General features: G+C 37.7%; 1 protein-coding gene across 2 annotated transcripts; it reads right to left on the bottom strand.

Annotated features, from left to right (window-relative positions):
• Nucleotides 1–633: 633 nt before the first annotated feature.
• gxylt1b (glucoside xylosyltransferase 1b) lies at nt 634–13987 on the bottom strand. 2 transcript variants are annotated; one of them, XM_028451439.1, is made up of 7 exons: nt 13736–13844; nt 12463–12655; nt 12269–12400; nt 10498–10749; nt 9725–9848; nt 9413–9585; nt 634–2037 (listed from the first exon to the last, which is right to left on the bottom strand). In XM_028451439.1, the coding sequence occupies exons 2-7, from the start codon at nt 12646–12648 to the stop codon at nt 1876–1878; spliced, it is 1029 nt and encodes a 342-aa protein (XP_028307240.1). In that variant the 5' UTR covers nt 12649–12655; nt 13736–13844; the 3' UTR covers nt 634–1875. The 2 variants fall into 2 exon arrangements, with proteins under 2 accessions (XP_028307240.1, XP_028307239.1); XM_028451438.1 differs by having other exon boundaries at nt 635–2037; nt 13727–13987.
• Nucleotides 13988–16715: the final 2728 nt, after the last annotated feature.

The raw sequence follows: 16715 nt of genomic DNA, 5'->3' as shown, positions 1-16715 counted from the left end.
TTATTGGATTTCCACAGTTCAGGCCCACTCTCGTATGCTCCCTTCGGACCTCGTTCGTTACATGTTACATTCAAACACGTCGATCAATAAAGGTAATTGATAAGCTCTCATTTGGAAATATAGTGATGAATGAAGAATATTTCTAAAGCAATGAATCCAATCGCCTCCCCCCGTCATAAATGGATGTTTGCACGGCCATGCCTAATGGGAATAAGCATAAACCCGTTGCTGGTAGTCAATGGGATACAGTGTCGCACACAGGCCTCTACAGGGCTGATTATTGGTCCATCACTTACACTTTATGAGGGCTTGAGAGCTGAGGCAGGCTCGGTGTAGCATCTCGCCTGGCTTTGCCATAGATTATTGGTAAGTCTATTGATCTGTCCGAGAAGGCCTCAGAAACGGAACATCAATCATCTTCAACTTGGATGTTTACAACCAACGAGACCATTACACGGACAATGGATGAAGTTCAGTTTCAGAAACAAATTTATTTCGAAATTAAGGAATTGATTTGACATAATACCAATAATTTCTGACGGATTCTTATCTTATACAAAAAACGTTATTTCATTTATTGCAAAAAAGTTCATCAAAAATCTTTTATAGCTGTTCTCCAGGGTACAGGTGTGAAAAAATACTGCCCTCTGGTGGCAAAAACTGCCACAGCTCTTTATACTGTATGTATACATAAAAATTCTATATAAACCACAAAATAAACATATTTGAGCAACAAAAAAAAAAAAAAATACATTCATTGGTACAGAATACACTTTGGCATCAGAGGAAAACTCATAGCTTATTAACATGTATGACTGTGGTATCGCACATTTCCAGCAATGACATAAGAAAATCTTCAAAATGTAGTAAACAGAATAACATTTAAAAACCCACTTGATGGTTCAAAAAACTTGAAAGGGGGAAAAAAACAGCTAAAGCAACCCCTGCCCCAAGTGTTTAAAGTGTTCTTGTTCAAGGACTAGTTTGTACAAATATTGAACGCTTTGTGGAAGCTTAACAATAAACTTTTTAAATCATTAGAAGAAATAGTATGCCACAAAAATCATAATATTGCTCGATGCTTATTATAAGCCATAAAAACAACCTTTTCTCAGCAGAGGTATGTATTGGATTTAGCTCGTCAATAAATGTAATCTGCATGTTTAATATGTCGGTAAAAATAATTGAATAAGAATATTTCTATTGTGGTTTCCACACAGGCGATGCTTGATACTTAAGTTAAAAGAATTGGAGAGTGAATACAAATCACAACTGTGTCTATTCCTCAAATGTGGCTTTGGAAAGAAAGATAGGCTCCCACTAAGCCCCATGGAAACACATTTGTCCAGTTCTGATAGCTCTTTTGATAAGAGCATGTCTCAAGGTTTCATTATTCTCCAATATGGAAAGTCAATATCTACTCTTCCTCAACTTCAACCAAGATAATGAAGACTCTGGTGAAATAAAGTCTTTGGTTTTCAGGAAGATTAAAAAACAAACAAAAACAGACACAAACAGATATCTTCCCACAACAAGATCAACTGGCCTGTACCCGACTTGATTTCAAGTATTAAATTACTCTGCTCCATGGAGTGATCTCAGAGACGTCAAGTGTCAGTTGGAGACAATCCCAGCTGCATTATTGAGCTTTAAGAAGCCGTTTTCCAAAAGACCATCAAAGCTGTACCGCTGCTTTAAAGTGGAGTGTTCATTTGTTTCGTCACTTCTCCCAACAACTTGCTTACTGAGCTGTAGCTGGTGTGTTTACGTGAAAATGGGCCCTTCAGATATAAGCGGGCGAGCTCCGGCCCACTTTGATGATCAACAATCAGGAGTTCATTCTCTAGCTCGTCTCGTCTCTTCCATTCGGTGTTGTTACCGTTGGCGAGGCCTCTTCCTGTTGATGTTCATCACACTGTGTTCCAATCTCTTTGTAAACAGTGTGTGGGATTTACCACAATATGTGTGTGTCGTCTTTAATAGTTCTTTTTCTAAAGGGTCCAGCAGGGACGTCAGTGGGTCTTTGGCAAAATCAAACTGCAATGGAAAAAATATAAAGAATTGGTGAGATGCGATGAATCCAGAGACAATTGAAACACACAAACAACCTTATAATAGAGCCATGATCATAACTCACCAGTGGAAAATAGTTTTAGAGCTGCTTATATTTGACCTATGGTGCAACCACTCACTCTAATGAGCAAAAACACATTTCTTCGTTAATTCTGCTCCCAGTCACAAAAAAAAAAAAAATCACACAATTCTGCGTTCACACCGAATGCGTCTTCTGCGGCACGGGACGCATCTGCCGCACAAAACGTTCCGCATGTGTCGCAGGATCAAAATATTTCCCCATTCACTTTATATGAGCATTTGAAGCAAAGTACCGCCCACCAACGACACATCCAACTCTGTCATAACATCAAGTAATCACTTCTAGTAGTTGTAGTAGTCCCGCCCACATCCTCTGTCCACTAAAATCGTTTATCCACTGACTCATGGACTTATTCATTTTGGCTCTGAACCCTGTCATCTTGTCCAGTGTGGGTTGGCCACTCGGTACAGTGTAGCGTCAGCTGTCTGTGTTAGCTGCTACATGTTTAGCATTGAGGTGGAAGAGCTACACTGGAAGGCTGGAGGCTAGAAAATCTCCGCTGAAGAAGGAAGAGCTCAGCTGATCCACAAACTTTTTCTTGCACAATTTGCACACAACTGGGCTTTAGTTTTCCTTTCGTGTGTTTGTTTTGACTAAAATGAACGCGAACAAGACTTGTCAGGTTCTACAGTTGTAGACGGTGCATCAGTATAATGGGTATACCGGAAACGTATGCAAGGAGAAAGATTCTGTGCTGTTTGGGGTGCAAAAAAAAGAAGCGATTAACAGCGTCAATTTTTTTAGTGCTTTGTTTTTTTCTGTAATTAATTGCAATTAACGTGTTAAAGTGACAGTTATAGTATATACATTTATATAAATGTGTATACAAAGATCTCTATTTACAAATGTTACACTGAACTTTGTTATTTTTACTAAAGTGCTGCCGCACACTGTTCATGGTTGAGCGGTAACGCAAACACTTCAGGTGGATTCTTCTTCGTTGGTATTTGGTGGCTTCTTCTTCCAGACGGCAGGACTGGGTATTTAAAGTCAGAATCAAAATTTTAAAATTTGTACGATTCCGGGAGAATCGGAAAGTTAGTCGAGGGACCAATCGATACTTGATGCCCAACCCTAGTCTTTACGGTGGAGATGAAAACAAACCATAGAGCGGCAATTTCAACCTTTTACATCTTTTTGATGATTGGTTTATTGATCTAGGAGGTCTACACTGTCTGCACCAGCTTTGAAGTCTATGGATTTAATTGAAATCTTCTTCTATCACCCATTTAAGATGTACATGAGGAGGTTTGCACAAGATGGGGTCCCCATAAGCGCCTTATATTATTTACAGTAACATCTCATTCTTATCAATGACAGTTTCTTTAAAATGCATTGAAAAACAAACATTGGACGTCTGAAATGAAGAGCTTGAGAGCCTGAATTGAAAGTCGGAGCCACGTCTAAGGACTGGTCCATCAATCGCCCACTGCTTCCTGGACATTGATCAGACTCTGAGCCAAAGTGGTGCTTTGGACTTTTTCTATGGACAAATTAAAACCTAAATCCATCAGGCATGCTGAGGTCATGTGGGACTGTGAATCGGATCGGTCGACTGACCCCCACCATAAAACCATCCACGTCGTTGGACTCAGTTTTATGCTATGGGTTTAACATCCGGTGCAAAGTGGGATTACAGACGAAATATCAGGTCTTCCCAGTAATGAAGGAGCCTTTACAATACTTGGGGGAAATCAAAGGGGAATTACCATTTTTTATGCCAGCTCATTTGCTTGCAGTTGGATTCCCGATATTGGGTCACAAAGAGAATGGCGTTTTTATGAGTGCATACTTATACACACCCCGCCGGTCATAAAGCTGCATTTACAGTTGCTGTATTGATCTTGTGCGGCTGATGGGGCACTGCTGGTGCACAGACTCCGACTCCAAACGAACCAGTGGCTGTAAAATTTAACTGCCGCTTCCCGGGCACAGCTTTTTGCGGCGCTGGAGGGAGGAGATGCTTTACGATGGACAGACCGCTGAGGCTGGGTCGGGACGCAGACAGGAAACGGCTCGGCTGTCTGATGCTTCCATTACTTGTGTGGGAATATAGCGCGTGGCTGTGATTTACACTCATTGTCTCCAGATGATTAAGAAAATTAACGGCAAGAGTAATGGCTCCAGTTAGAAGATTAACTGGAGACTTTTAGTTCGGGGATAAGTGACATTTTTATGATCTTTTGGAGGAGCTATATGGAAGTATTATGTAATGACTTAAAGAGGAAGTAATATTTGCATTTTTGGTCTACTTATGTAACGCAATTTAAATTAATTTCCCCATATGAACCTGGTTCTGCTGGAGATTTCTTCCTGTTAAAAGGGAGTTGGTTCTTCCCACATTGTTGCTAAAGGCTTGTTCATGTGGATCTTGTTGGGTTTTTTCTTTCTTATGAACTTTATATTTTCATAAGCGCATTGAGATGACTTTGTTGTAATTTGTGCTATACAAATAAAGCTAATTGAATTGAATTAAATCTGCTTGTGATGTACAGTTTGTGCCACTAACATAGGGCTGGTCACTAGCATTATGGGTGTCCTGATCTAATATCAGCAAAAAATGAATATCTGATTATATGGGCTTACATCTAAAAACTCTGATATATAATAGATGTTGTTTTTATTGTTTCTGTTATCGTTATTTTTCAGGGTCTTCAAATGTATTGTTTTTAATTTATTTTATTTTATTGTAGACTAATCTTATGTTTGAGGTTAAAATGTATGTAACCCATTGGTCAGTTTTTCTGATACCTAATGTTGCTGACTATTGTACTCTAACATCACTTGATCAAGCTTTTTCTAACATTCTACGCTACAAAATAGGTAATAATGTATGTACAATTTGTGCTGATTTCGTATTTTGGCCAATAATGAGAGCTGCAGTATCGGTATCTTATCAGTGAGACAATAACACACAAAATATTTTCAGCCATCAATAAAAGCAACACTCATAACTTTGGACAAATTGAGGAAACTATGGCCACAAAGAACGAGAAATGCAGAAATCAAATCAGTCTCTTTCTGCAGCTCTAGGAGTGTAAACGTGTAGAAAGTTACACACCTCCCTATTTCTAATTTTAACAGTAACACGTGTTGCTGAGCCACTTTGTAATATCAGCAGGAAAAAGGACCAAATCTCTCCTCACCTTTGCCCCAGCATTCATCAGTGGTCCTCCGCCCTCATCTGAGGGGGTCACCTGACTGCACACCTGCTCCACATCACTCACCAGCTCTCTATTCTGGCATGTTTATGTGCGTATCGCACCATGTTCCATATTCTGAGCTTCTTTTGTTTGGATTTATGGCAGGAATCAAAGCCAAAAAGATGTTTGCCAATGCTACTGAGCAGGGAAATCACATTTTAACGTACGACACACTAAATGAGTATATACTGTCTACTACATACTATTAGTATGATTAGGATAATGACTGTTCTCACTGAAGTAAACTTCCAAGTTTCCCAAGATGAACCTACAACAATAAAAACCTGAACAACCTGAGGCTAAATATCTCTGTTGATTCTCCACCTTTGAAAGTTCTGAAGACATTTTAAGTGAGAAAGTGACCAAGTAGAATAATCAACATGTGCTCATTTGATCCATAAAACTCGCGGAAACACATTTCATGACAACATTTCAGAGATTTGCACTGTCCTACAGAAAAAACTTCCGGTTAAACAGGTTAAAAAAAAAAAAACTAATGGAAAACAAGAAGAGATGCTTTTGTTTTGAAATGGGGATGTTTGACTTTTATGTTGTGCTCGCAATGCATCATGGGGCGATTGAGTATGACTGGTGTGTCCACCGTGCATAGTTAAAAAATGTCCCGATATAGTAAGGCTGTGCAATTAATTGAAATGTTATTACGATTTCAATTATTAAACTCAACGATTACGAAAATAACAACAAGAAAAAAATATTATTTAAAAATAGCAATAAATAAACACATTTTAATATTACATACGTTTCTTTTGCTAAATAATAACAAACAAAAAAACTTCCACGATTTTGAATATCTACAAAGAATAAAGCTTGGAACACATGAGAAAAAACAATTATTAATACTAGCTTGAGTTGTTTAGTGCATGTGCCCCTCTCAAAGCTAAAGCTAAAGCTAAAGCTAGAGCTAAAGCTAAAGCTAGCCTGCAGACCAACACGAGGGAAGTTGCTGCTAGCCGTTTTGAAACATGGCAGGAGAAACGCAGCAAAAGCGCTTTGTAAACAAGTGGAAAGTCAAATTCTCTTCTATGGGAACACTTTGGGTTTGATGATGAAAAACTAGAGCAAAGACAATCACGTGCAAGAAGTGTTTTGTTCATTTTAGTGTTTGAAGGATTTTATTTGTGTTTAAAGAATATATTTTACATTGTTTTGTACAAAAAAGAAACAACTTTTTGGTTGAAAAATTATTGTTTGACTAATCGTGACTAAAATAATCGTGATTATTATTTTTTCTATAATGGAGCAGCCCTACGACATAGTATACATCCGGGTATTTCTTGCATACTCAATATTTAATGGCAAAATTAAATTGGAACGCAGTACATACAGACTTAGTATGAGTAGTGCGTTAGAATGCAATTTCATACACAGCCCAAATCTTTTTATACGGGACACAATTAGTGTCACTTTTAAACAAAATGTAGTTAGTTTGCCATAAAGTACCGTATTAGGTTGAATATTCCAAAGTCTCTGTTTAACTTTTACTCAGACATGATTACCCTTTCATAGCTTCCCTTTTACACCAGTAGTGTATGACAGCCTGAGGTGTGGCCACGTGCACAGACCAGTTGAACTAATCCATAGCCCTGCAGCCTCCTGGCAAAACTTCCTCTGAAATCCATTGGACTACTGGGAAATCGTGCCCTTTCTGCCAGCACATACACTTTGGTTACATGCATGTGCTGCTTCCATTGATCCAGTCCAATAAAAGCCAAGTTTTAACTGCAGGCCTTGGATAAGATATAGATAAGCCATCAGCCTGATGTATGTTCAATAGGAAAGCAATGAGAAGCCCCTTCCTGATAGCTTCATTAAGTAAATGCCGCTTGTGTCGTCAATATCATTACACTGCTGGTAAGCAACCCATAAACACCCTCGAGGGGGAAATTAGCTTTCACTCCAACCTTCTGCCAGAGATTTGTGCTTCCCCAGCTCAGACAATCTGAAGTCACTGGTACATTTGGTCTTTGAGGTCAGCGCCAATCCAAAAGCTCATCTCAGGGGGCGGCAGAGGAGAGTAGGTGTGGCACGGGGTTCACTGGGGGGACGTAAAAGGGCTTTCTATCTGATGTTGCGCTAAATTGCACCAGCAACGCTTTAAAAAGGAAGGGCTGAGAAAACTTTGATGTCCCCAAGAGACTTCTAACTCCGAGGTGATGGTGGCTTTTTAATAAGAACTGCAGAGCCATGAAGGCTGTGATTAGAACGTGGGGAACGTTTCAGAAACGCCTAGTTCTCAGGATCAGATACAACAATGAGTGATGTCACCTGATGTGTAAAACAAGCTGCTTTCATTTAGACAAAAACAAGCACAAACTTTATAGTTAGTTACTATTTTAAACAGTTCTAGTTTTGTACAGGATCTTAACAAGTGTTGGGGTCAATTACATTTTTCAGTTACAATTACATTTTCAATTATCCTTGTTCAATTACAATTACAGTGACCAGCATTTTTTCCCAAATACAATTAAATTACAATTATTTTTTAATCCTCAGAAAGTCAAGTACAATTAAAGCAGTGGAGGGAGAATGGAGCAGAGGACATTTATAAAGAAATACATCATTGAAACATTCTTTTTTTCTACACAATAACATAGATTAACTCTATCTTTGATACATGGATTATGTAAATAGATCTAATGGGTCTCTTGCGTGCACTGCTTGTTACCCGTGTGCCGTTCTGATGTTGACATTAACAGTAATTTATTATTAAAATTTGGTGCTTATCATTAAAACAAACGAAAATTTGTAATTTCTTTTAAAAAAAAACAACGAGGTTTTCACTGTTTAGTCGGACTCAGACGAGAAAATGCAGCCTGATCCGCACTCCAACTGTGATGCGATTATTTATTTATTTGCCGTTCATGTGATTGTTTACTCCAAGACCTGTGCACATGCCTCTGCGTACATCTGTGGAACCAAACAGTAGTTTAGTCCACTGTGCTTTTCTTATTTCAGTCTCCAAGCCGCCTTCTTGTCATTCTTCTTAATTTCTAAGCCGTCGAGAACGCGCACCAGCGTCTGCAGTACAAGATGTATCACACAGGCAATAGGTAGAAATGTGTGTGGACTCATTCTCTTTGGTTTAGAACGCTTTATCAACCAATAGCATTAAAAAAAAACTGAAAAATGAATGTTTATTTTTTCTTAAATCCTGCCCTTTGCTCTTTTAAACAGCATTTTCACAAGATCCAAGCATTCTGTGACAGAGCAATATATGAGAGGGGAAAAAATAAATGAGTAAAATTAGTAAATAATTCTACTTAGAGATTGTTGAGTACCTCTTACCTCCGTTGATTTACAAACAGTCTCGCAATCTGCTCCACACACACAAGATGGCGGTCATGATTCCAATAGTGTGCCGATAGTATCGTGCATCACTAGTTGAAAGCAATAGGACTGAATATTTTTTGTTCTTTTGATCGTCTGCTGTGTTGAGTTATTATTTCTGGTCTGCAGCACCACATGTATCAACAATGTACATGTGGGAAATGGAGCTGGATTGATCGCAGCAGTGGAACAAAGTCAAGAATCATCTCAAAGAGTCCAAGTTGTTGTTGTTGAGGCAGTTAAAACTTTTAAAGGATCTGCTGTTTACAACTGCTGCACTAGTGCCAGACAGCAGCGTGTATTTAACAGTGTGTGCATCCGAGCTGAACTCGTGCATCGTCATAATTTTATGGCTTACCAGTGCGTTCGTGGATAGTAAACAGCTTTAATAAGGCTCTCAGCCTCCATATAATCATCCCATCCTGTTTAATACATTAAAATAAGTTCAGTGATAAACTCAGAAAGTAGTGGAGAAGTAGAACATTGGACTTCTAGTCATGACTTTCCATGCTGGTGATCACACACTCCCTTTTCAGTTCGCCTCCGTTCAATAACAGTTATGTATTTTAGTGCAGCTAATTGTTTTAATTAGCACATAAATCCCACAGAGAGTGACTCACGGGAAGCAGAGATCAAATTAAGAAGCCCACATTGTACAGTATCTGTAATATAGAGGCTGCACCCACACAGACGCGAGCACACCGACCTTGTTTATGGCCTCGTAAACCGCTCGGAACGCTGGCTGTTTGGAATCATGGTAAACTCCTCTGTTCCCGTGCAATATGTAGATGCCGTGCTCCTCAGCTGAAGCACAGTTGCTGCCGTAGATGCAGTGATCGGGTCGGTAGTTCCAGTGGCACGGAAACTCCAGCAGGAAATCTGGGAGTGGAGGTAAAGAAACAAATCGGCGCCATAAAATCAGCGTGTGGAACCATCTTGTAAATCTGAGAAACATCTCACACAGAAACATAATGTGTGTTTGTTCTTTGTGTGTGTGTGTGTGTGTGTGTGTTCTCACCAGGGTTGTAGTGGAAAATGATATTGAGCAGGTCCTGGTCTCCCCATGTTATGTTCAGTTTGTATTTTCGGAGCAAAGGCATCAGCAGCTCATCCCAACTCAGGCCCACTGAGGTCATGTCATTCTGTCAACACAGGCAGGCTTTGACCAAACATACAAAACCAACACAAAGGGACACTTTCACCATTTTAGCTACATTACATACATGTATCATTCTTTTATTTTGGCGGGGAAGGGGTGTAAAAAAGCAAAAACAAAACAAAAAACACTTTTCATCAATTCAGTCCCGTTCAGTGAAGCAACAGTGACATCTCCTGGTTTTTAAGGGTACTACATAAACCCAGCAAACAGCACAAAGACATTTGAAAAAGTGTTTTTTTTTTGTTGACATTTTGTGTGTTTCTGATGTCATTTTGTGTATTTTTGCTTTTATTTTATTATTTTGTATTATTTTATTGTGATGGACAAATGACACAAAGACAATTTTGGCATCATTTTGTGTGTTTTTGTTGTTTTGTCATGTTTCCGGAGTCATTTTGTGTTTTTGGCATCATATTACATATTTTTGTTATTATTTTGTGTGTTTTTGGAGTCATTTTGTGTATTTTTGCTTACATTTTATTATTTTATTTTGGCGGGGAGGGGGTATAAAAAACAAACAAAACCAAAACAAACAGTAATTTGATGGCTTCTCACGGATTCACTCCCCATCAGTGACATCTCCTGGTTGATGAAGGTAAAATTACCAGATTCCACCTTTTATTGGCGTTTACCTTAAAGTAGACGCTCCTCATCCTGGTCATGTTCATGAGCATCACCCCTGAGTTGATGCCGGTCCTGCCATAGTATGGATGTCGGGCGAAGCGGTTGTACCAGGCGATGCGGGGCTCCTCGTGCTCTGGGGCCACAGCAGCCAGCTGGGAGGAGTTGAACTGAAACAGGAAGTGCCACAAATGGTCGACGGGCTGCAAAAAGATGATGTCTGAGTCGACATAGACGAGTGAGTCCACATCCTTTAGGATGTTCTACAGAAGAGAAGAAGACACAACAGGTAACCATTTATTTCTTAACATTGGACGCAAACGCTGATTTTCTGTGATCGCAGGAAATGGAATGGATTTTCTGAAATGGGAAAAACATTCTGACTCGCTTCTTTTTTTTTACCTCTTCATTTCAAATTAGGCTCTAACATGACGCGGAAATGTCTCACAAGCATGTTTTACAACAATATCACACATTCAGATATTTTCACCAAAAACAGGAGATTGAATGTGTATAAAATATAACAAATGAGCAAACATGTCCATTTTAGGCCCATAATCGCGTTCTCTTGTTAAGGTTTGATTAGTGATTGTGTCATCCTATGATTAAAAGTGAGTGCAGAGCTTCATCTGAAGTGTTTTTTATGTGTTGTGATTATGATGACTGCACATAAATCTGTAAAGGTGTATAAACTGAACTGGTGATCGTTTTACCTGGTGACAAAACAGGCCAGAAGCATTAAATCACACGCCTGCGCAGGATTTTGTGCATAACGTGAGGGTGTGATTCGCTGGTTGGTGATATTTATAGGTTGGAAAAATAATGTTTTGGGAACAATGATGCATTTTCATGGTATTGTTCTCGTTAAACAGGCGGCTAAAGGTGAAAAGTGTAGCAAAAGTGACGTAATCTCGAGTGATTTCAGCGCAACATTCCAGTTTCTGTAAATCATTTGATGCATATAAAAAACATACAATTTCAGGAAGTTTAAATCACAAGATCTGAGGGTCATATAATCAACATGAATGTCAGTGTTCAGAATAATGATTGATCTGAGCTTTAATACAAAACAAAGGGTTTTGGATTTTTCTTTCTATCTGTTGGTTGTGATTTTGTGCATTTTCCTCTAGTTTTGTTCATTTTTGTTGTCATTTTGTGTATTTTTGTTATTTTGTGTGTTGTGCATTTTTGTTGTCAATTTGGGTGTTTTTGGAGTCATTTTGTATATTTTTCCACTTGTCTTGTGTATTTTAGTTGTCTTTTTGTGTATTGTTGTTATGTTGTGTGTTTTTGGCATCATTTGGTGCATTTTGTTGTCATTTTGTGTGTTATTGGAGTCTGTGCATTTTTGTCATCAATTTAGTTGTTTTTGGAGTCATTTTGTGTATTTTTGTTGTTATTTTGTGTATTTTTGGCATCATTGTGTGTATTTTTGTTGTGATTATGTGTGTTTTTGGAGTCTGTGCATTTTTGTTGTCAATTTGTGCACTTTTGTTGTCATTTTGTGTTTTTAAAGTCATTTCATATGGTTTTTTGTTTTGGTTTTTTTTAACTTATCTTGAGTATTTGTGTTGTCATTTTGTGTTTTTGGAGTCATTTTGTATATTTTTCCACTTATCTTGTGTGCTTTTAGAAGTATTACATTAGCCAGTAAAATCATTTCAACAGAGAAAGATGTGACGCAGGGATAAACAAACCCTATAATGGAACGAGGGAAATTTTGAAACAGAATATCGGAGCTCCTAAATATTAAGAGGATGCTTTTCCTACATGAAAACTTACAGGTAGAAAAAGCCTCTGAGACGCACAGGGCTTAAAGAGTTTCTTCCACTCTGCTGTGTTTTCACTTGGGAAGCTGATGGAGTTGATGGTGTAGTTGAATCTGGAGTGAATAAAAGCAGGCCACGCCTCCAGCTGGAACACAGAAAACAAAGAATGAGTCCCACACAGGCATCACGCTGCTTCTCTCTACTCACTGCTTCCATAAAGCTGGCATGAAGCTGATCTTCTGCAAAGATGTGCACGTGGAGCTGCTTGATGCTGAAAAGCACAGCGGACTTGATCATGGTGAGTGTTTCCTCCAGCCTCTCTCCACACGCCACCACAGCTAAGTGCATGGGAGGGTCAGGACGGGAAGCTTCCTTCTGAACACGCTGACGCATGATGTATCTGAGGAAGTATAATTACAGATTACAACAAATAACTAAACCTTTCTTAAAAGGGTTTGAATAAACTGAGGGTTCCACATCCCTCTTTCAATATCAAATTAGTCAATTAAATAAGGAGTAAATGTGTTTCTGCAATCTATGTCTTTGCCCTGAAAAACAAAATATAAAACAGACATTAGCGTTAAACTCACCATTAGTATTCCATATTTCAGTCATCTATCACTTGTTTTCCCAATTTTGCTCAAAATGCTTTACCCGTGCAGTCCCTTTTAATGATCCCAGGAGCTAATTCATCAATTTCATTTATGCGAAGCTAAATTTGGTATTTGGTCATTTACATGTCTATGGTAGAATGAGTTTTCCAACAATTAACAAATATGGGAATTAAGTTATTCCTAATTAGAAAAGTAAAGTTTGCTCAAAGAAAAACATTTTGATACTTTTTTCCAAATATTCTAAATTCATATGACAATCGTGAGGGTGTCATCCAAATTTTGATCACTTTGATTATTGGATTAAAAAACCCAACTTTAGGTTGTTAATTAGCTTCGAGCATAAATAGTGAGTGCAATATACCTACACTGTACTTGTGTGTACATTATTTATTTCTATTATCTATTTCTGATGTGTAATGTTTATATAGCACTATATTTCCATTAATATGTAATTTCTTGTATGCTGCTGGCCCCTAGGAAACACATTCCGTTGTTATGGAAACATGAAAATTACAATTTAAAAAAAAAACTCGAATCTTGAATATCCTTAAACCTGGTTTAAATCCAAAACTATCTTTTTTTTTTATAATATTCATATTTATATTATTAATAAAGCCAATAACCACCCATGCTAAATCATAAAAAAGGTGATGTGTGTATTGTTGGTCTTAGGTTACATAGTAGTCCACTGTAAAGCCTGTTCACAAATCACATTCCTTTACACTCCCTGCTTTAGTTTAGTAGCTCATACGCTGCAGTTACACTTAAACACTGCCACTGTTTGTTTGTTTTTATCATTTAATGACTCAACCATTTCACCTGTGCACTCAGTCTAATTAATTCATAAACAGTCGCACCTGTTGTACCAGTGTGTGTTATGGCTCCTCGGCTCGGCTGCGGCTGCCCTCGGTGGGTTCGGACCTCTCCTCGATCCGTTTCCGACCGACACATCGGAATAAAACAACCTACTGTACGCAAACAAACCAGAAAACACGGCGAACACAGTACACAACACGAGCGCACGAAAGTAACGCCGCATTGTGAAGTTTGGAAACGCCACTGCAAGCTAAAGGCATGACATAGTAATGTTAGAATACACAGGAAAGTTAATATCCATAAGATAGCACTTCCGGTTAAAGTTTGAAAATAAAAGGCCTGCAGTGGAATTCGCGCATCCTGGTGGAGGTAATATGCTCTGCACCCAGTCCTGATGTGACGCCACAGATATGTGCATCTTATACCACAATGTTTGTTATTTTGTATATTTTTCTTTAGTTTTGAGCATTTTGTTTATTGGTTTTTCACCTCTTGTGTATTATTGTTTTCATTTTGTGTAATTTTGTATTTTTTAACATTCTTTGGACTCATTTTATAAATTTGTCTCTCGTGTATTTTTGTCGTTGTTTTGTTTGTTCTTGGAATAAGTTTGTGTCTTTTTGTTGGCAGGTTTGATTGATTGATCGATTATTCCCAGTTCATTGTACATTACATATACACATGACTCTTTTCAAACTAACATACTTTCATATATACATGAACTCGAAAAGGTTGTATATTTATTTTTCTTTGTGTTGTCCATTTGTATATTTTTCTGCTGTTTTGTGTATTTGTCTGTAAAATGTGTGTTTGGAGTAATTATGTATTTTTGCCCTTGTTTACTTCTTTCACTGTCTCGTTTTTTTTTTTTTGTTTGTTTTTTTTTTGGCATTTTGCACCCAGTTTCCAATATCTAGAGTCTGTCATTTTGTAAATTCAAAATTGAATTAAATTGAACTGTCTGTAGTGTAGAGTTATACTGTATGTGCATACCTAGTTGTATTATGCATTATAATTAGCTTATTATCACATACTAATATATTACTAATGGTACTTTATTATATACCCATCTATTCCCACAAAAGTAGTGTTTGTTTGTCATTGGCATGAAAAACTCAAAGATCTGAGGCAATCTTGTCCCTCGGTATCAATGAAAATTTAAAAAGTCATCAAAATAGAAAATATACAGATTAAAAATAGAAAGTTTTTTTTTTTTGTGAAAAATGTTGATTTTTGTTGGCAAATTCTGAGAATTGTTTTTTTTTTTTAAATGCATTACTATGCAAATTCTGTTATGAAAACCTAGATTATTCTTTTTAATAATACTTTCAATTCCGTAGAAACAAAGATGATACTGAGATTATTCAATTTCCAGATATACAAAGATGGAAGATGTAGTTTCCCTTCAAGAATGCACCTTATATTTATTATTACTATTATAATTACACTGTTTCTGGTTTGTTTTTCACACTATCCACCAAGTCACATTCCTTGTATTGTTCAAAAACTCAACTTGGCAAATAAAACTATTCTGATATTACAAATAATAAAGATGTTACCTTACAAAGGATTAAAATGAATTGTTAGAAATAGATTAATCACATGATCCTTTCTTTGTCAGACGCTCTTCTTCGTTTCGCAAAATGGTTTCTTTACTTTTCCGCCATCACTTTTATTTTGAAGTGAAATACAGCCTTTTCCGGTGTCTACGTTTGAGCTTTTGTTGATGTCACGTGACGCAGCCTGCAGCACAAACAGGAGGTCAGACTGGAGGCTGTGGGTGGGGGAAGGGTGGGAGCAAACAGCTAAACCCCCTCCACCAGTGTCACTCAATGAGTCTCACCCTTAAAGGACTTATTCAGGCTGAGCTGCTTTTATTGTGGAGGCTGCTTTGGACACAAGGCTCAGCACAAATAGCGTTTTGATTGAGTGTGGGAAAGAGCAGAGTTGACGTCATCAGCCATAACATTATGACCACTTGAGCTCCTATTGAGGATCTGGCTTCACGACATGAAACCATAATAGTAAGGTAGATTATTAGGAGTTAGTTTATCACAGATATGGGAAAAAGCGGCCCGGGGACCACATGCGGCCATCGGTTTGTATTTGTGCGGCCCGCAATGCAACTGCAGAACATGTCACAACAAAATAACTGCAAAAAACACGTGACATAACAGAAAATTAAACAAACAAAAAACATAAATACACAGAATGACTCTGAAAACAAACAAAAATGTGCTAAACAGCAACAAAACGAGAACAAAAACCATGAAAAAAAAAACAACAAAATGATAAAAACAAACCAAATAACAAAAACACACAAAATTACTCCATGAAGCAGCAATAAAAACATGCAAAACAACAAAATAAACAAACCAATAGAACAAAAACACATAAAACACACTAGACAAGAGCAGAGCGCAAAAAAAATTGTGTTGAAATGTGCCAACCAGATCTGACCCAGACTTTGTGGCATAATTGAAGAACCAACCAGAAATAACTGAGTTAAATGTCATTAAGATTGGTCAATTACAAACCAAGATATTTTTTTTTTTTAATTTCACCAATGATGAGAGCTAAGGATCATTATTTTAAAACTGATCTAGAATTAGTACATTGATCCAAAATATGAATGGCATCGTCCTTGGCGTGAGGTCTATCTTTGGTTGAAATTACGTCAAATACTTAACAAATTTTGAAATCATTTCCGGCGTACAGAGACAAACAAATAAACTGTGGCAAAAATATTCCCTACTTGGGGGAGAAAAAAAACACAAACAACAAACTCTGTACTTTCCTGTAAAAATGCTCTGATCAGTCAATATTTAAAATGCTGACATAAATTCTAAAAATGTAATGATCACATTTTGGTGGCCCCTGCGGTGATGAAGAGTTGCCCATCACGTCTACAGATGTTGAGATCTGAAAACCACTGGTCAAACTATAAACTGGACCGTTTTTTGGGAAATAAGTTGAAATCCCTGCATCACCACGATAGCAGTAGTCCTAACGTTATGGCTGATCCTTTGT

Source organism: Gouania willdenowi, chromosome 6, assembly GCF_900634775.1.
Source record: "Gouania willdenowi chromosome 6, fGouWil2.1, whole genome shotgun sequence".
Classification (NCBI taxonomy): Eukaryota; Metazoa; Chordata; class Actinopteri; order Blenniiformes; family Gobiesocidae; genus Gouania; species Gouania willdenowi.
The sequence above is the reverse complement of the archived record's forward strand: the minus strand, read 5'-3'. Positions and strand labels throughout refer to the sequence as shown.

Coding starts and splice junctions, on each gene's coding strand:
- gxylt1b (XM_028451438.1), bottom strand. CDS start 13,908: ATGCGGCGTTACTTTCGTGCGCTCGTGTTGTGTACTGTGTTCGCCGTG. Junction 12,401..12,462: donor ATGCCAGCTTTATGGAAGCA/GTGAGTAGAGAG, acceptor TCTGTGTTCCAG/CTGGAGGCGTGGCCTGCTTT. Junction 10,750..12,268: donor CTCAGAGGCTTTTTCTACCT/GTAAGTTTTCAT, acceptor TCTCTTCTGTAG/AACATCCTAAAGGATGTGGA.